The sequence below is a fragment of the Equus asinus genome, chromosome 14 (genome assembly GCF_041296235.1).
Source record: "Equus asinus isolate D_3611 breed Donkey chromosome 14, EquAss-T2T_v2, whole genome shotgun sequence".
Classification (NCBI taxonomy): domain Eukaryota; kingdom Metazoa; phylum Chordata; class Mammalia; order Perissodactyla; family Equidae; genus Equus; species Equus asinus.
This window is the reverse complement of record NC_091803.1, coordinates 37,055,930-37,076,409: the sequence shown is the minus strand read 5'-3', so window position 1 is coordinate 37,076,409 and position 20,480 is coordinate 37,055,930. Positions and strand designations below refer to the sequence as shown.

General features: G+C 52.2%; 1 protein-coding gene across 2 annotated transcripts in view; it reads left to right on the top strand.

Moving 5' to 3' along the window:
- Positions 1 to 20,480, top strand: part of ABCC1 (ATP binding cassette subfamily C member 1 (ABCC1 blood group)) — a 126,439-nt gene that overhangs the window by 65,042 nt on the left and 40,917 nt on the right. For both annotated transcript variants that reach the window (XM_070484871.1, XM_070484870.1), the window contains exons 10-15: positions 792 to 953; positions 4,102 to 4,194; positions 5,872 to 6,075; positions 14,421 to 14,567; positions 16,170 to 16,257; positions 18,881 to 18,956. In XM_070484871.1, the coding sequence (XP_070340972.1) occupies positions 792 to 953; positions 4,102 to 4,194; positions 5,872 to 6,075; positions 14,421 to 14,567; positions 16,170 to 16,257; positions 18,881 to 18,956 (770 nt within the window). The remainder of the gene's footprint in view (positions 1 to 791; positions 954 to 4,101; positions 4,195 to 5,871; positions 6,076 to 14,420; positions 14,568 to 16,169; positions 16,258 to 18,880; positions 18,957 to 20,480) is intronic.

Sequence of the window (20,480 nt, the reverse complement as noted above, 5' to 3'; positions counted from 1 at the left end):
ACGATATCATTGGTCCTCAGCCCCCTTTGCAAGTTAGACTCCCCTGGAGAGCTTCAGAAACTCCCAAGGCCTGGGCCACACCCCCGACCAACGAAATCAGGATCTCTGAGGGTGGGGCCCGGGCATCAGTGTTTCTAAAATTCCCCAGCTAAGAGCGTGAAACCGTGTTGGAGAACCAGGTGAATTTGTCCCTCCAGGGGATGTGTGGCGATGTCTAGAGACATCTGCGGTTGTCCTAACTGGGAATATGGGGGCATCTAGAGGGTAGAGACCAGGGACGCTGCTAAACATCGTACAGGGCACAGGACAGCCCCACAAAGAATTATCCAGCCTCAACTGTCAGTAATGCCCAGGTTGAAAAAACCCTGGCCTGGATCTCAGTCCTTCATCGTGATCTGGGGACCAGTGTGTCAGCATCACGTGGGAGCTTGTTTGAAATGCAGAGTCCCAGACCCCCCCCCGCCCCCAGACCTGCTGAATCAGAATCTGCATTGTAACACTCCCCGGGTGATGTGTGTGCTCACTGCCATGTGCGGAGCCCTGGTCTGGGGGCTCTGAGGTCCCTTCACTGTTGAAGAGCTCAGGATGTGCAGGCCGTGAGTGCCGTTGATAAGGGTGGGGCCTTTGTGATCAGCCAGACGGGCTGGGAAGGCAGATAAGGCGGCAGGGGAGGGGAGAAGAGCAGTGGCCTTGCCCCTCGTGAGCAGTTCCATCCTCCACATGGGCCTGGAGGGAGGGCCCGGGGCTTGTCACCACCCACTCACCCTCTTTCCCTCTCCTTGGTCCCACAGGCCCTGGTGATCACCAATTCAGCCAGAAAGTCCTCCACCGTCGGGGAGATCGTCAACCTCATGTCTGTGGATGCCCAGAGGTTCATGGACCTGGCCACGTACCTTAACATGGTCTGGTCAGCCCCTCTGCAAGTCATCCTCGCTCTCTACCTCCTGTGGCTGGTGTGTGTTTGACGTCGGTCCCCGCCGCGCCTGGGGAGGGACCTCCATGTGTGGGCAGCGGGGGTGAGGGCGTGGGCGTCCCTGATAAGAACAACTGTAGCTTGCTGGTACTTCTTGCTGTCGTTCACGTTTTATTTTCTAGCCTGTCAGTTCTTGGATGTTTTATTCCTTTCCTCAGCTGTTGGGTTTATGTTCTCTTGGTGGCATGGAATTTATTTGCATTGGTCTTTTCTGGATGGTGAATGTAATTAACGACCCTCCAACAGACACACCATATTTCTCCCGCTGTATCCTCCCAAATGCTAAGCAATCTCATTTATTCACTCCTTCCTGATTCTGTTGGTCAAGATTCTTTTGGTCCCCAGGGATAGAAATCCATCTTAAAATAGTCTAAGCAAATAAAGGAAATTTTGTGGGCGTATGTAATGGAAAAGTCCAAGGATCTAACTTCAGGCATGGATGGATCCAGGAGTTCAAGCCCTGGTGGAAAGACTCAGTCTCGTGCTCTTTCATCATTTCTTGGCCCTGCTTTTGCTCTGAGTTGACTTGATTGTCAGTGGGATTTCCCCAAATGGCTTTCATAGCTTTGGGTTTATATCATTGTTATGGATAGAGATGCCAAAGAAAAGAGGATACAGTGCTTTTCCTCTTTGCCTCAGCCACCATTCTAGGGAGCATTCTGATTGGCCTGGCACAGTCCTATTCATGTCCCTGAACCAATCACTGTGAAGCAGGAGGCAGGGTTCTCTGATTGGCCAGGCTGGGTCATATGCCCACCCTCCTTGGGAGGAAGTGGAGGTGTGATTGACAGCTCCTCCACAGGGGAGGCTGAGAAAGGATGCTCATAGCCCAACACGTCCTTATTCTTTCCCACCTTTGAGCCTTTGCAAGTGCCTTGCCTTCCTTCCCCTCCCTCCTGATGAAACCCCACCCCTCCTTCAAGGGTGTGGCAGCTGCCACTTCCACGATTGTTTTCCCTCTCAGGTGGACTTCCTCCTTTTTTGAATCCTAATAACTTTAGTATAGAAACCCATCTGAATTTACCTTCTGGAATAGTTTCGGCTTGCTCAGTGTACCACCCCCTCCTCACCGGGAGGCGTTTTAGCTGCTCACGGGCTCCCAGCATCTTGTCATAGCCTGTGAGTGCAGCCCCAGTAGGGCTGGTGCATAATAATAAGGCACACAACATATTGTCAGTCCATTTGACTGTAGTTTGCATTTTTTGCGTATTTGCTGAGCAGAAAGGTGAATGATGATAAAGTGTTCCTAATAATGAAATTTAGGGGAAAATCCCTCAGAATTTAAATATCAAAATGCATGTCTTTGCAGGCAGACATCTTGGGGTATCCACGTCCCCCAAAAGTGCTGCCATGAATAAAATATTTTTGGAACACTTCTGTTGAGAATTGCCTTCAGGGTTGGTTTCTGAACCACTGAGAAATTGCTTTGTTTTAAATGAGTGTTGCTCACCCTCGGCACTCCTGACATCTGGGGTGGGTCGTTCTCTGGGAGGGGCTGTCCTGTGCATCGTAGGATGTTTACCAGCATCCGTGGCCCCCACCCACTAGATGCCAGTAGCATAACACCTCTGCACTCCTCCAGTGGTGACACCCTAGATGTCTCCAGACATTGCCAGATGTCCCTGGGGTGGGGGAGAAGTTCCTCCCTGGTTGGGACCCACTGGTTTAGACCAAAAATAGGATGTCTCTGTTCCACCATCAAAAATATGGTCTAGGACAGTGGGTGACTATATGGGCTCTGGAATCTGACTACCTGGGTTCCCGTCCTGCTCTTGCATTACCAGCCCTGTCACCTTGTTACTATCTCTACGCCCTGTGTCCTCATCTGCAAATTGGACCGTTTGGAGTGTCAGCAGCATTTTTCTGGAACTAGGACTGGAGCCCTCGAGGGACTTGGAAGGGACCTGATGCCTGTTTTCCTGAATGCCTAAGGGGAGAAAAGTCACGTTACCCTGTAGTTCCGTGAGGATGTTTCAGCTGAGTACAGGCGCACGAGCTGAGTTCTCTCTCTGTTTGTGTAACTTGGAAGTTGAAAGGTGTAGATCCGTATCTTGTCTTGGCCCCTTCACCTCTCTGAGCTCTAGTTTCCTTAACTGCAAATAGGATAATAGAACCAGCCTGCAGCCTCTTATCTACAAATCCCCAAAGCAAAAAGCTCTGAAAACTGACAGTTTTTCTTAACGCGTTTGGTGGTAAAATCTGACCTGAACTGATGGGAATCTCAGACTCCGGTTATCCATCCCTCTCGCTGTGCAGATTTCTATTTTGCTGCTGAAAAATCAGTACGTTTGGTCATGGAGTGCTGGGCCAGGCCCTGCTGGGGGTGTAACAGTGTATGGCTTATATACCTGTTCAGGGGGCCCCAAGACCACGCCAGGCTGAGGATTTGTGACCACCGAGGGCTATAATTTGTCACAGCAAGATTAGCAGAAGGTAGAGGTGTAGGGGGCGGAGTTTGGGGGAAACCAAATACAAGCTTCCAAGAGTCCTTTCCCAATGGAGTCACACGGGATGCGCTTAATTCCCCAGCAACACATTGTGACAACACGTGGGAAGTGTTGCCAGGTGGGAAAGCTCAGTGAAGACTCTGCGCCCAGGGTTTTTACTGGGGGCTGGTCCCATAGGCAGCCTCTGCCTGGCACACATCACACGTCCAGACGCCCAGAAGGACAAAGGGATGTTCTGCGTGGAGTGTATTGTTTGTACAAACAGGTGAGGCACGAGAAGCCCCTCTTCTCTGTCCTGAGAACAGTGGGAACCGTCCCAAAATCCAAGCTCGCAGACACCAGCCCAGGGCCGTTTGTCAGCAGGCCTTCAAACAAGATACACAGCCACCCCAGCTGTGTCCATTATTTTCCGCTCAATACCTTATTACCTTCTGAAAATCTAAAGTTCAGATTTGCAACACTCGCCTGGGCCCAAGGGTTTTGAATATGGGATCGTGAACTTGACATTCTCAAGGGGTTCTGGGACCCCCAGAGATGCTCAGGAATAAATTTGAAAATTCTTAACAGCCCATGGCTGGGTAAAGGTAACGTGACTTTCCAGATTGTGCTCAGCAGCGTGGTCCTGGGGCGGCTCAGCCCGCGAAGCCCTGTGTTAAAGCCTTCGTTCTCTTTCTTCCATAGAACCTGGGGCCCTCGGTCCTGGCCGGGGTGGCTGTGATGATCCTCATGGTTCCCGTCAATGCTGTGATGGCCATGAAGACCAAGACGTACCAGGTAGGGGGTCTGACTCTGCAGGGCGCCACCTGGGCGCTTTGCCTGAGGTCTTTCCACTTGCGTCTTAGCCGAGTTCTTTCTGCTCACACCGTGGGCTTCGCAGCTTTGCCCACCTGTTAGAACCACCTGGGGAGATGTATCAAATGCTGATGCCCGGGTCCCATTCCTGGGATTCTGATTCACACAACGTGGGAGGGGCCTGGGCATCAGGATTTTTTAATGCTTCCTTCCTAGGAGGTGATGACAATGGGCGGCCAAGGTTGAGAGTTCCTGAAATAGTTAGACGTCGTGGGCCTGTGACTAAAATCACGACTCTCAGCCTCTGAGAAAGTCTTTGTTTCCCATGGAATTTATTATTATTTATTTTTATGCGTGTGTGTTTTCAAGAGTTGAGTAAAGATTAGCCCTTACTTTTTTTTTTTCTTTTAAGCTCTTACCTTATGCCAGGCACACTGTTAAACTATTTTCAGAGATAGCTTGTATTTCTTAAGTTTTTAAGCACCCACGTAACAGAGTGGAGTGCCTTCTCGTGATAAAAAGATTCAGATAATACAAAAGTATAGATTTAAAGGGGATGTTCCCTCCCCTGTCCTCTCAACCACAGTGAAGACATTGAGGTGAATCCTTCTAGAACTTTCTGTGTGTTTATATAGAGATCTGATTGACTATATATTTAGGTCTGGTGTTGGTATGTGTGTTTTTGTGGTCTTATTACCGTACATGTTTTTACGCAAATGGGCCTGTTGGGCAGCGTGATTTTGTCATTTGACACCATGCCTCGGGGATCTTTCTGTGGCGTGCCATATGGGCTGACTTCATTCTCTTGAACTGGTGCCTAATGGTCTGTAGCAGAGATGGGCCGAGTTTATTTCTCTGTTCCCCTGTTGATGGCTATTTATGATGAGCCTGTGGTGACTCAAGTGAGAGCACTTGGCCGCACTGATGATGCCGGAGGAGAGCTGAGTTCCAGGACAGGGGCCCGTTGGGGTGACGGGAGGGTAACCCAGGAAGGCTTGGGGCCGAGTCACGTTTCGTCCTGTTGAGCGGCCCACCTCCAAAGCAGCATCAGTCACTGGCTTCCACCCCTGTTGCTTATAGCGTCCTTATCTACGACCCAGGAACGCTCACAGCGCTTAATGATAGGGTTCTTGTGAGCATTGAATGATGCAATGCAGGTGAAATGCTCGGAAAGGTGCCTGACACGTGGAAAATGCTGAAGGTCTTGGCAGTATTTCACAGCTGTATGGCGTGGGCACCCAGGGGTCAGAACCAATGCCGGCTGGTACAGAAACATTTCCTTATTTTAGCAACCATGGACTGGCTGAAAATCAATGACGAAAATGAGACAAGGGGGAAAAAACGTCATCATCATCTCTCTTGTGTTTGGATGAGCAGAGTAGGGCCCGTGCTACCTTGTTCTCTGGACACCTGGAAGGATTTTCTTGCCCTGATTCCATGATTCTAAACTTAATAGGAGTCTCGAACGTCTCATTTACAAGGATGTGAAGTGGGGTTTTTTTTTCCCCTTGATAGAAGGGCCCTTTGGAGAGCTCTCGGGGTCAAGAGTAGAGTTCCCGGGGATCGCAGGATTATTTTTAATGGATGGGCATGTTGAGTTGACGCTCTGGCGCCAGGGCCAGCTCCCGGAGGCCGTGTTGATCCCTCTTGTCTTTGAAGGTGGCCCACATGAAGAGCAAAGACAATCGGATCAAGCTGATGAATGAAATTCTCAACGGCATCAAAGTGCTGAAGCTTTACGCCTGGGAGCTGGCCTTCAAGGACAAGGTGCTGGCCATCAGGCAGGAGGAGCTGAAGGTGCTGAAGAAGTCTGCCTACCTGGGAGCCGTGGGGACCTTCACCTGGGTCTGCACACCTTTCCTGGTGAGTGAAGCCGGATTTATCCCTGCCCACATCGCTTCACGCTTCATGTTTTGTTTTCATCCCTGAGTGTTGTTAAAAGGGCCCTCTTTCAGCAAGGCCTTCTCGGACCACTCCTTTGAAGAAATGCCCCCTCTCCCTCCTTTATTTGATTCGCAGACCTGAGTGGCTTCCAGCCCCGGGTGGCTCACAGTGGCCAGTTCAGGAAGAGTTTCCCACAGGTGTACCTGGAGATAGTGGGTTTGCTCCGAATGTCAACCGGCACGCTCTGCTGCCTTCATCAACAAAAGTCGTGCTCAGATAAAAACGTCAGCGCAACCACACCGCGTGCGTGGTGCCGTAGTCGGGCTCCATTATGGTGTGAGCTACTTGTCTGTTGCCGGCTGGTTGTAAACCGGATTGGCGTGGACCACACTTCGAGTGGCAGTGCCGAACATGCTCTAAATTCCTGTGTCGTTTGATTTATTGCCTGTCTTTCTCCACCAGACTGTCAGCTCCTGGAAGGCAGCTCTCTTGTCCTTTCTGTCTCCTGCTGTGTCCTCAGTGCCTAAAACAGAACACAGTGGGTGCTCAATAGATGTTTGTCATTCACTGGAAAAAAACAAAATTCAAACCATGCAGGAAGGTATAAAATGAAAAGTCTATTTTCCTCCCTTCCGTCCACCCCTCTCCTGCAAAGTGACAGTTTTGTGTATCTTTTCAGAGAAAAAGATGTTTATGCATATACAGATTTTTGAAGATGTTTTAATATATTCAAATGGAGTCATACTAATATAGTGTCCTAGACCTTTTTTGGACTTGGTGTAACCTCTCAGTTCATTCATTCGGCTCCGCTTCGTCTGTTTTAATGAAGCATAGTTTGTCCGGCACGTGGAGTTGCCAGAGTTGACACCTGGTCTCCCACTGCTGGCTTTTTTTTTTTTTTTTTTTTTTTGAGGAAGATCAGCCCTGAGTTAACTGCTGCCAATCCTCCTCTTTTTGCTGAGGAAGACTGGCCCTGAGCTCACATCCGTGCCCATCTTCCTCTACTTTATATGATGGATGCCTGCCATGGCATGGTGTGCCAAGCGCTGCTGTGTCCGCACCTGGGATCCGAACCGGCGAACCCCAGGCCGCTGGAGCGGAATGTGCGCACTTAACTGCTCTGCCACCAGGCCGGCCCCTCACCGCTTGCTTTTTATGACGCTCCCTGTTCTTTGCTCTCACGGTCTACACTGAATGTTGCACGTCTTGGGGTGCTTGAATGGGTCTGTCCCTGGCCAGCCGACTTTGAAAAGTTTAAAGACAACAGGGCGAGTCACTGTCTTACAAAGGGGGGGGTCCCAATTCGGGATGGCCTTTAGAAACCCATCCTGCAGAGTCGACAGGTAGGAGCGAAGGTTAAGGATGCCTTCAGATCATGCCCCTGTGTTTTTTTCTTTCCATCTTTGTATTATTAACTGTGTCATTCTTTTTTTAATGCGCTAATAGCGACTGTTACTTTTTAGCTAGGTTGGCAAATAGGTATCCTCGTGGGAAGTGTTGATGAACCGAAACCACGCATTTTCGTGAATGTGGAGCTTTTCTATTAGGCTCCTCTTGCTTTCATCACAGCTGAGTTGCAGGTGGTGTGTTGACGGGAACTCCTGCGTTTTTAGTGTTGGTTGAAGCCTGTTCCTCCTGACACGGGGTCTTCTTAGGCTCAGCGCAATGTCCCATAGAGTCTGAACCTCGGCGCCCAAGGCAATATGATGGGAAGCAGCAAGTCTAAGCGCACGTCAAAATCACCTGGACGGCCTTGTTAAAACCCTGGTGGTTTGTTAGAAATGCAGACTCCCAGGTCCCCACTCCGGACCAGCCGAGACAGAATCTGAATTTTAGCAGTCTCCCCTCAGGCGATTGTTGTGCCCTTTACAGTTTGGGAAACACCAGCAAAAAGTAGGAGTAAGCAAACTTTGTCCGTGAAGGACCAGCTACTACACCTTTGAAGCATCCTGAGCCATCTGGTCTCTGTCGTAACTACCCACTTCTGCGGGGGTAGCCATAGATATACAGAAATGAATGGGTGTGGCTGTGGTCCCGTAAAAATGTATTTCGAGACGCTGGGATTTGAATTCTGTATGATCGACGCGTGTGGGAAAATACTATTGTTTTGATTTGTTTTCAGTCATTTAAAAATGTCAAATCCATTCTTAAGCTCATGGGCCGGGCGTAGACGGGTGTGGCCTCCGGGCCGCTGTTTGCTGACCTCTGGCCTGGAGGAATGGAATGTTCTGAGAGTCAGAGCACCTGCTGCGCTCCACTGTGAGGTCAGTGTGCCCTGGAGCTGGTCATTCTACCCGCTGCCTCTGGGTTTTCACATATGAAACATCAAGGGGTTCCGCCGCAAGGATGTCGCCTGCCCGCCCCTGCCCTCCACCCACTCCCACGGCCACACTGGACATCCACAGTCAGCCATGACGTTCTCTCCCAGGGGGTTATGTTCAAACAGCCCTCCAGGTGACCACTGTCCGTTGACGGGCGTTGGCACAAGAAGTGACATTTCTTTGCTGTTCGGGGACTCCGTGTTCCCTAAGATCTCTTTGGGCTCGCGCGCACCAGCGTTCTGGGCTGGAAGGTTCTGCCGTCTCATTCTTTTCACACTCTGTGCTCCCTGGCTTTCCCAGGTCTCTGACAACTCTTGCCATTTTTGTAAGAAAAGCACTATAAGACGAGGTGGTAGTTATATAGGCTGTTTACTTTATTATTATCTTTAAACTGTTCAATCGTCTCTGTTATAATTGTTAAATATTCTCTTTTGCACATGGGATCCGTTTTAAAAATAGAAAGGCATGCCTTCCCCTGGTAAAAATGGCTCAAGCTGTGCCAAAGGGTCTGCAACAGAGTTTGTCAGCCTCAGCACTGCTGACGCTGGGGACCCAACAATCCTTTGTGTTTTTACTGGGGGCTGACCTGTGCCTCGTAAGGTGTTCAGCAGCATGCCTGGCCTCTACCCGCTAGGTGCCGAGTGGTACCTCTGCCCCACCTCCTCAGATGTGACAATCAGAAGTGTCTCCTGACGTTGCCAGGTGTCCCCCTGTTGGGAACCGCTGGTCTGCGGTGAAAGGCACGGCTCTGTGCCCACTCTGCCCCCAGGCACCCAGCTCTCCTCCCCACACCCTTTGCTGTGTGTATTTCCAGAGAGAGCCCATGTGTATACCAGCACGAAGCAACTATATGTAACGGACGTCACTGCACTTCTGTCTCTCTTTTATTTACTTTTACGCAAGTGAGAGCAAATCATACAGAAAGCCAGGGCATTTTGAGTGGCGTTTTTTTTTTTTAATAGGAAAAGACCTGCAGCCAGAGGAGCAGGGGTCAGGGGTCAGCCTGTGGGCTGCGTCACACTTAGGATCTGGGACCCTTTTCCTGTAACCCTTTGCTCTGCCCGTGGGGTCCTCCGACCAAACCTACAGTTCCCAGCTTGTCACCCCGGCGTGCTGGCCCTGCCCTTCCCAGCTCCTGTCCTGGTCTCCCTTAGGAAGACTGAGAGATGCTTCAGAGCAAGACTGCCTCTTCTTGACCTTGAAGTTGCCCTTCCGTTTCGGGGTGGGTGACGGGCTTCCAGAGACGGAGTTTGCTGAGCTGTTTGGCACGAAACGGATGAACCTGGCTGTCAGCGGAGGACCTTGGCCCTGGCTGAGACGCCGAAGCATCTGACTACATTAGGATAAAGTATGTGGCCTCCCGTCCCCCTGGAACGTTTTCGCATGTTCTTTCCACTGGCGAATTCCTGCCCTTCAAGGATAAGGCAGTGTTTACCCGCCGGTAGGGGTGATGGAATACAGAGGCCTGGGGGCTCAGACCAGAGCCACTGCCATTCTGTAGGATCGATGGGACTGTTTTCCTGGAATATGGAGCCTGGCATTTATCATCTTCACTTAATGCATCTCCCTAAAATAGCATCCCCACGCAGCTGTCAATATTTAGCGTTTTCTGTCTTGGAAGATTTGCAAGCTTCTTGCCTTCTCCTTACCTTGTATCTCCTTTTGTCGGGATATTTCTCATTCCATGTGTTCATTATCTGTTGTGTGGTTCTCTGCTGACCAGATCATCCATGGGCCTCGTCTTTTTTTTTTGCTTGTAGCCCTAGAACATAGGGGGCTGGCAAATGGTGCCCACTCAGTAAGCGTATGGAGAGGCATGACTGAATAAATGAATGAGCAAAAGACTCGAATAAACTGTATTCATCAGGAACTGTCTTGCAAGTGATAGAAGCCTAATTCAAATCAACTGGAGTCAGTAAAGAAAGGGGGGGCGTTTTGAGTCACAAAATGGGAAAGTCTAGGAAAGTGCTGATTTTTAAGCTCAGCTGGGGTTTCAGGTATGGCTGGATCTGGGTGCTTCAAAGATAATGCTGGGAATAACTCCTTCGTCTCTGAGCTCTGCTTTCTCCATGGGGGTTTCTTTGTGAGACAGGTGCTCACCACGCAGTTACAGTTCATCCTGTCATCTCAGTAACCCCTGTTGGGAGAAATCCCCCTTTCCCAGGAGTTCTTGCAAAGCTGTGGGATGGAGTCTCCTTGGTTGCAGTTGGCTACATGCATATCCTTGACCCTCACCTGTCAGAAGGCCATGGCAAACCCCAGCCCCTTACTACCTATAGCCCCAGTCATCTCCACACTCTTCCCACGACCACCTGCTAGTGAGAACCTGGTTGATACCTGTTTCCCTCTAGACCATACATCTCAGAGTTGCCAAGCCTGTCTCACTCCCCAGTACACAGTAGGTGCTCAGCTAATAATGGATGGATGGATGAATGACCTCCCCTTCGTGGAGAAGCCAGGGCTGTGGGATCTGAAGGGGCCACGTGATGTTGCGTCCTCTCTATACGCTCCCTGTGCTGTCAGCAGCCACCCGATCAGCTGGGCCAAGGGACCTGGTCTGTTCTGTTGCTGAGATGCCTGAGGCCTGGTTTTCTCCACTGCTGAAGAGACACCTGAATGTATGCGCTCCTGCCCTCGGCAAATCCATTCACCCACCCACTTATCCATCTGTCCATCTGTCTGTCCACCCACCTGTCCATCCATCTATCCATCCATCCATCCACTTGTCCATCCATCCATCTACCCACCCATATATGCATCCACCCATCCACCCACCCACCCACCCACCCATCCATCCATCCATCCACCCAGCCACCCACCTACCCATCCACTTGTCCATCCATCCACTTGTCCATCCATCCATCTACCTACCTACCCACCCATATATGCGTCCACTCGCCTACCCGTCCATCTGTCCATCCACCCATCTATCCATCCACTTGTTGAACCATCCACCCATCCATCTGTCCATCCATCCATCTACCCACCTGCCCACCCGTGTATGCATCCATCCACCCATCTATCCGTCCATCCATCCACTTGTTGAATCATCCACCCATCCACCTACCCACCCGTCTACGCATCCACCCGTCCATCCAGCCAGCCACCCACCCATCCACCTACCCTTCTGTCCACCCACCCACCTACCCATCCATCCGTCCATCCGTCCATCCATCTGTCCATCCATCCGTCCGTCCACAAACGTTTGCCAAGTATCTTCCACGATCCAGACACTGTCCTAGGGCCTGACAATAGAGCAATGAGTACTGCAGACAAAAATCCCTGCCCTCATGGAGCGTTCATTCATTCTAATTGAGAGAGACAGACAGTGAACAATACGCATGATAAATACACCATGCCGTGTGCTAAACTGTTGTAAGTGCTGTAGGAAAAAAAAAAAAAGATTCAGGTCAGAGTGACAGGGAGGGCTTCCGGTTTTAAATAGGATAAATAATAGTTTTAAATTGAAGCCCTCCCTGAGAAGGTGACAGTTGGGTGAAGGGAGAGGGAAGAGTAAGTGCAAAGGCCCTGAGGCAGGACTGGGCTGCCCCCTTGAAGGCATAGCCCCGGAGGCCAGCAGGGCTGGAATAGAGGGAGCAAGAGGGAGAACGGTTGGAGAGGAGGTCAGACAAATTACAAAGAAGGGATGTTTACAGACTGGGTCTGCCGTGGGGCCCCAGGCATGACTTTGGCTCCTATGCAGTAAAATAGACTGACTTTGGAGAGATGTGTTTTCTTGACTTATTATTTTTATTGAGATGTAATTCCTCATTTTGAAGTGTATAATCCAGCGGTATGTAATATATTCACAAGGTTGTGCAACCTTCGCTGCTATCTAATTCCAGTACATTTTCATCACCCCAAAAGGAAACCCTATACTCATTGGCAGTCGCTCCCCATTCTCCTCATTCCTCCCCTTCTCCCAGCCCTAGGCAGCCGCTCATCTACTTTCTCTTTCTGTAGGTTTGCCTTGTTTCATGTAAATGGAACCATATAACGTGGCCTTTTGTGTCTGGCTTCTTTGAGTACAGTATTTTCAAATTTGGTGCATTTTGTAGGATGTGTCAGCGCTCTATTCCTTTTTGTGGCTGAATACTATTTCTTGGCGTGGATCTCACTGGAGAGTTTTGTGTGAAGTCCCTTTGGATAGAAGGCCCGGGAGAGAGGCCCAGTCTGTGCAGACACCCCAGAGATCCTGTGTCAGTGGCCTCTCGAACGCCTCCCCTCCCATCTCGGCCATGGAGCCTGGAAAATTTCTGTGCCTTGCTTTAGGGTCATCTAGCTGGGTAATATCAGAGGTGGCACAGGAACTAGCTCTGGGGACACCGTTAATAGGTTCTTTGGAAGACCAGACCAGGAGTTTGGCCTGAGTCCCATAACGAGCACGGAAAACAGCTGCCATATATTGTATTGTCCTGGGCCCCGGGCGCTCTGCTAAGCACGCTGCATCAGGTGCCTGATTTCTTGCCAGCAGCCCTGACACGGTCCCCATTTTGTAGATGGCAAACTGGCTGGCTGGGAGAGGGGAGGTGACATGCCCAGGGCCACACGAATGAGATGGGGCAGAGCTGATGGTTTTAAGCTATACGACCTTAAAAACAAAGAAATGGGGCCCCGAGCCCCGGAGAGCACGCTGGGCCGGGACTGCACCAGAGGCCCGGCTTGAACTCGGATCTCCTGACTCTCTGGCTGGCGGCCCTGAGCTCACAAAGGCAGGACCCTGGCCCTTTATTTCCCCAGGGGAAACCTTTAGTGGCTCCAAGAGCCTGGTGCTCGCATGAGTGTGGGGACTTCTGTCCATTTGCAGGGTCCTCGGTTTTCCGGATCACTTCTGCTGGCGTGGCCGGGACGATCTCGTGCGATGCCTGTTCTGAGCCTCCCCCGGTGTCACCTGTCACTGCTCTGTCCCCAGCAGTGAGGAGGGGCACGGAAATCCACTGTCTATCTTCCCTCCCTCCTCAGCCAAGCCGCCCGGCCCTGGGTCGTTCAGGGACTCCCTTCCCTCGTGAGGGAGCTGAGGTGCTGTTGTCACCAGCAGCCCAGCCTGAATTCCAGACTCCTGGGTCATGACATCGCGGGGACCACTTGGGGCTCAAGGCGAGCATGACTCCGTGGGGAAGGGAGCGGCCTCTGGAGAGCCATTGTCTGCCTGTTTTCCTCTCCTCTTTTTTTTTTTTTTTTTTGGGAAGATCAGCCCTGAGCTAACATCTGCTGCCAATCCTGCTCTTTTTGCTGAGGAAGACTGTCCCTGAGCTAACATCCATGCCCATCTTCCTCTACTCCTGTTTTTTTTTTTTTTTTGATAAGTCTTCCTTTCCTGGGGACATAAAACCATATTCTCTATGAGCTGGAAGAAACTGTCAACAGCCGCATTGATTCTCTGTCTCTGCCTCCATTTCACAGATGAGGCGACTGAGGCACGGGGCGGGGAAATGACTCCCCGGGGCTCCTGTGTGCTGGGGATTGCTCTGGGCACGGAGGCCACAGTCACCTGCAGCTTATAATTCAGGGCAGGAGACAGACAAATACACATGACTTTGCAATGGCAGGGAGTGAGGGGTGCGACAAAGAAAAACCGGGACAAGAGGCTAGAGAGCTGGGTGGGCTCCTTTGGGTGGAGTGGTCGGGCAGCCTCCCCAGGCCGGAGGGAGGAGCAGGCCGCTGTCTGGACGGGACGGAGCGTGATTTTAGGCAGAGGACACGGCAGGGGCAGGCCCGGTGGGGAGACGCTGTTGATCATGTTGGGAATGCCGAGAATGTCCGTCCTCTGTCCCTCAGGAAGTAGGAGGGCCTGCTCCTCATTTCTCCGGGTCATTCTGGGTTGGCCAGGGGTATCTGCCGTGGGCCAGCCCCTGCCTTGGCTTTTTCCATGGCCTCGAACGGCCGGTTGATGGCCATTGCGTCACATGCCAGGAGGGCCCGAACACACTCTGTGGGCATATAACTTCCCACGACTGTGACCTGCCTGGGGACCCAAGTCACTGCTGGGCGTTCTGCTTGCAGGTGGCCCTGTCTACGTTCGCTGTCTATGTGACCATCGATGAGAACAACATCTTGGATGCCCAGAAGGCCTTCGTGTCCTTGGCCTTGTTCAACATCCTCCGTTTCCCCCTGAACATTCTCCCCATGGTCATCAGCAGCATCGTGCAGGTACAAGCGAGGCTGGGGGACTTCGGGAGCGGGTCTCGGCGGGAAACAAACGCAGGCAGGAGGATCCCCCTCGATGCAGCTCCCTCTGCATTAGCCATCCCACTGTGCCCGGTGGGCTTGGCGAGGCCCAGCCCAGTGGCTTCTGTGCTTTTCTGGTCCTGCCCCAAAGAGAGAAATACATTTTACTTCTAGACAACGAACTCACACTCGAGTATATGAAATAAAATTTTAATGCCCATGGGCTTTGTCGTGTCTGTAGGAGTCTTCCTGAAATATTTTATCCTATTTGGGTCTGGTCTGTCCTCCCCTGCCCTATCCTGTTTTTTCAAACATTATGTTTTGACCCACTAAATTGATTTTACAACCCACGAATAGGCCTTGACCCACCCTTTGAAGAACCCCAACCTAGACCCCCTAGAATCCTAAAATTCATACAGTGACTCAGGAAGGGGAGGAAACTGCACTTTCCACACTCTTTGAAACGCCTACCACCTTCTGGCCAACAGTGTTTTTCACACTTTTCTCTCTAGCGTCACGCACATTACCGTGGAGAACCCCATCTTCAGCCACAAAGACGAATCCGCCTTAACAGTTGGTTATACAGCACTGGTTTGTTTGTAGGCTTTCCAAAAAAAAACAAGCCAACAAAACCCTTTTTATTGTGAAAATTTCAAATGTGCACAGAAGTAGGGAGAGAAGCACGCAGTGACTGCCGTGTGCCCGTCACTCAAATCCATTTTGCCACGTTTACTTCATCCAGTCTTTTTTTCTCTCTTCCTCCCTCCCTTTCTTTCTTCGCCTAAGAATTTGAAAGCACATCCCAGACCTCTTGACAGTTCACCTGGAAAGACCTCAGCTTGCATTTCTTCTTACGGACTTATAAACTCTTACCATACCTAACAAAATTAACAGTCATTTCTTAAAGCAGTACCCGGTCCCTATTCAAATTTTCCGCATCATCTCAGATGTGCCTTCCATTTGGGCTGTTTGACTCAGGACCCTTGCATTTTTAAAATTTATTTTTGTTGGGAGATAGTTGACATAGAACAGTGTAGGTTTAAGGCGTGTGGCGTGATGAATTGACACAGTGACGTGTGGCAGTAGGATTCCTGCTGTAGGTCAGCACACACGGCTGCTGGGTCACGTGGTTTTATCATTTCTTTTTCGTGGTGGGAGCCTTTAAGATGTGGTCTCCTAGCAACTTGGCAGTTTATAACCCAGCACTGTGGGCCGTCATCACTGTGCTGGGCATTAGGTCTCTAGAACGGAGCACCCGGCTGCAAGTTTGTGCCCTTAAATGGGATCATTGCCGTGGGTGATTACCTTTCTGAGGTCTCTTTGTCCCCAGGAACCAGGTCCGCCCCCTCCTCCACCTTCTTTTGAATATGGACGGTGGGCTTTTCCAGAGAAACAAATAAGAACCAAAAGCTGTTTTATTTTTTGTGCTCAGGCCTCTGCCCGAGGTAGGAACCACAGAGCCTTCAGAAACGCGGGAGGGCGTGGGCCCCTCCCCTCCCAGGGGAAACCACCGGAAGCGAGCCCGGGTCTGTTTTGCAAACCGCCTTTAACAGTAACCGCACCCTATGGTTGCCTCCCCCGCAGGCGAGTGTCTCCCTCAAGCGTCTCAGGATCTTTCTGTCGCACGAGGAGCTGGAGCCCGACAGCATTGAGCGGCGGCCTGGCAAAGACGGTGTGTGCTGTGCGGTCGGCCCCTCTGTGCTGGGAGCGCGGCGGATGGAGGGAACCTTATGGACGACCGCCTGGCCCTTCTGCATTCTCCCTGAGAGGCGGCCCGTGGGCAAGGCGCCCCCCCCCCCCCCCCCCCCCCCGCCCCGGAGGGTCAGGTTCCAGGGCCCAGACCTTGATTCCGTGCCGGGCACGTGGACAGGCCAACCAAGGATGCTGGACACTGACCAGCCTCCTATACCTGCTGGCTGTGTAGACTTGAGCAGGTCACTTGACTGCTCAGAGCCTCAGTTTCCCCATCTGGATAATGGGAAGGAAGCTGCCTCTCTTGGGTGGGTGTTCTGTGGACTTTTTACAGGCAGCTTTGTTTATTTTGTAGCCTATTCATTTCTCCTTTCCTAGTCAGCCCCTGAGCAGGGCTCTAATTCCTGGCTGTGTGTCCAGGTACTTAATATTAACAGCACAAACAGCAGTGACCACTTGCATTCCAATGACACTCCCGCCACGGACATTCCGTTCTGGGGGCGGCAGTTACAGACCTTCCTGCCGCTCGCTGCGGCACACGGAGAGGCCGTGGAAACCCCCATTGGACGCATGAGAACTGGCCCGAGTGACTTGCCCAGCATTGCACAGCTGAGAAGTGGAGTCAGGGATCCCCCGTACAGCCAGTCAGCAGGATGCGCTGTCACCACTGTACAGATTAATTGAGCACCTGCTGTGTGCCACGCATTAAGTACTCTGTGCATCTGGCCTCATTTTCTTCTCCTTAAAGTCCCGTGAGGGTGACCCTGTTATCATCAGTCCTATTTTACAGAGGAGCACAGTGCGGCACAGAGAGGTTCAGGCGCTTGTCCGTGGCTTTGCAGCTAGGAAGTGGTGACGGGGGGATTCGAACCCACACAGGCTCCAGAGCCCAGTAAATACAGTTGGAGCCGTGAAGGTGTGCAGGCTTGGGTTATAGTGTGTGAGGGGTGCCCAGCACCCAGCGGGCTTTCCCGAGTCTGCAGTGGCATGTCAGACATGCACACGGTTCCTGCTAGATAGACGGCAGTGGCGGTGCTCACGTCTCCAGTGGGCGAGAGCAATGATGTGGGGCAATTTGAACTCAGCCACTAGGGTCCCGTTTCTCAGGGGTGCCCCTGACATTTGAGGCCAGATCCTTCTCTGCTGTGGGGCTGTCCTGTGCAGTGTGGGAGCTTGGCCAGCATCGCCGACCTCGACCCACTAGATGCCAGTGGCACCCCCCACCCCCCTGCCGCCCAATTTTGACGACCAAAAATGTGTGCAGCGCGATGTCCCTTGGGGGGACGCAGTCGCCCCCAGTTGATAACCACTGCTCAGAGGATGCTGGAACCTTCCTCCTGACATGCTTGGCTTGTCCAGTCTCCTGTCCTGAGGACCGAGTCTCTCCCCTCCGCGTGGTGCGGGAACAGTGCCACCTACTCCGGGGTCAGCATTCTGGGCATAACACGGGGCTGAAAATTGCAGCAGCCGGTGGCAGTTGCGAGCTCCCGAGGTTCTTTGGTCACTGCAGCTGCCCTGTTGGAAAACCAGCAGCCCTCCTGGTGCCATCCAGGCCTCCCCCTTCCCGCCCTCACGGCCGTCTCCCGGGGGCTTTGACGTCCCACATTTCAAGATGTTTATCCACACTCTCCCGGGCTCCCGGCGAGTCTTAGATTCTCTGTAGCTTGCCTGATTCAAGTGACTTTTCTTAAATTCCTTAAATAACACCTTCTAGCTTCCTCCTTGCTGTGTTTCAGGAGGGCTGGGGAGAAGGGCAAGGTAGGTTAACTAATAACTTCCTCTGGCCACAGGTGGTTGCTTCTTGGATGCCTGTGGCATTTATTTCTTCCCTTGATCACTTACAAACGCTCCCATCTGACCTCGGGATGGTTTTAAGGTGGCTCATAATTATAAGTCAAAACTTGTTGTTTTTTTTTTTAAAGCAAGGGATGTATAACAAAAGGAAAATAAGGAGAAGGAAGTAAATGAAGATGGAGGTGCCAGCAGCCTTAGAGTCGCAGGGAGCCGTCCAGATAATGCAGGCTTTGTCCTACACCCTGTCCCCTCCCCCGCGCCCTGGGACCCCACTTCCTGTCCCACAGCTTTGTCAGTTTCTTGTGACTGGGGGTTTAGACTGTGATGTGAGCAGGGTGGCTGGAGGGAGGGAAAGGATGTAGGGGGCCAGTAAGGAGGCCGCCCTGGAATCTAGGAGCGGAGGACCCCACTTTGGACATAAAGGAAAAGGACCCTGGAGGATGTGATGAGGGCCAAGGGCTGGCCCAACCTGGTGGAGGGGACAGCTGCGTGAGGGCACTGCTCGTTCCCCAATGACCTGGCTTCTGCTCAGCCCTCCCAGCCAGAGCTGCCCCCTTGATGGGTGAGGGAGGCCCTGGAGCCTGGAGTAACCCCCGCGCGTCCCCCGCCTTTATCCGGGCCCCCGGAACTGCCAGTCGGTTGGGGTTCTTGAGAAACCATGGCTGATGTAACCAGGTAACGCCTAGCGCAAGTGTCTACCAACTGAGCTTGAACTTCTGAATGAGAAAACACACCAAGGAAGTGCCTCGTGCTCACACTCGGGGCTCTGACAGCATCTCCGCCTCACGTGTTCTCTCCGCGCTTTTCAGGGGGCGGCGCGAACAGCATCACTGTGAAGAACGCCACCTTCACCTGGGCCCGGGGTGAGCCGCCCACGCTGAGCGGGTAAGCCGGGATGTGGAGAGAACCCCGCCGGGGCTCTGGCCCCAGCGTGTGTTTGAATTCCAGCCATGCTCCAGCTCTGTGACCTTGAAGAGGTCGCTTTGCCTTTCTCAACTTCAGTTTACTCATCTGGGAAATAGGTCCGGTCGTCCCCTGCTTGGGCTACAGTGAGGAGCGGATGAGAGTGTGCCTCTCATAGAGAGCTCCCTTGGATTCTGAGTGACGGACACCTCACACAGATAGGCTAGGGCAACAAAGGGAAACTTTTGGCGCTCATAACTGAGAATGTCTGCTTCAGGTACAGTGTGATCCAGGAACTCAGTGTCATTAGGACTCTCTCTGTCTTATCTTTGATCCCTTTCCCTCTGTGCTGCTTCTTTCCCAAGCTTTCTCTCTCCTCATAATGGCAAATAGTCCCCATCAACTCTAGGTGTACCTCCTCCCTCATCAGGAGACCCGCCTGCCTCTGAATGGCCCACACTGGGTCATGTGCCCCTCCCTGAGCCAATCGCCGTGCCAGGAGAGATGGAGCCCACTGATTGGCCAGGCTGGGGCCGAGGCTGGGTTGCTCCTGGCAGCAGGCAGGTGGGTCTGCTGAAAGGAATTCTTGTATATTCTTCTCCATCCTCTCCAAGGTTGCCCGGCTGCCTGGCTCGCCCTTTCTCATTGCCTCCCCCTCTGGTACCCTGCCCACCCCAGTCCTTATCTTTGCAAAGCACACAGTGTCCAGGAAGTTGACCCGGTTCCCTGGGCAACTTGTCAAGTGCCTCTTATTTCTTTTCTGACTGGAGGCCTTGCTCCGTGGCTCTTTCAGGCCTCCTTAAGGAGTCACCAAACCCGAGGGCCGGAAAGGACCTTTTAAGGCACCAAATTTATCCCCCATGCCCCCAAATCAGCCCCTTACTGGGGAGCCAAATTATGTCTGTGTTTTATCTGGGGAGGGGCGGGGGACAAACTCAGCAGAGAAAACCAGTGTGACATGTCCCTTGAAAATTCATGGTCGGATTGCACGCTTAGGAAGTTCTTCCCTAGGTCTAACGTAACTCCTGCCTGCTTCAGTTTGAGCTTTTCTCTCTCTCCTGCTCCACAACGACCTGTGTCTTGGCCCCCATCCTTCAGTCTCAAAGGCCCCCTTGTTCCAGTTACCCTTCCCCAGCCTGAACCCCCAAAACCTTTCTCCATCCAAACCTCCTCAGCCTATAGAAATATTCCCGTCTCACCTGGACAGTGGCGGGAGCTTCGTCACTGGGCTCTCTGTCCTGTTCTGACCCCATAATCTGTTCCCCTCCCAGCACAGGAACAAATGAATGCACAGTGTAACCATGTGGTGGGTCCCAAGGAGGAAGGAGTCAGTGACAGCAAATCTACCAGCCTTTCCACGAATAGGTTGACATGGTCATAGCAGCCTCTGAAAAGCACAGCGGGCATGCGCCGCGAGGCCCTGGCCACGCCCGCCCTTCCCCGGGTGATGGAGTCACGGCTCTGACTTGGCTGTCGGCCGGTTGTGGGACGGCCAGTCTTGCCGGC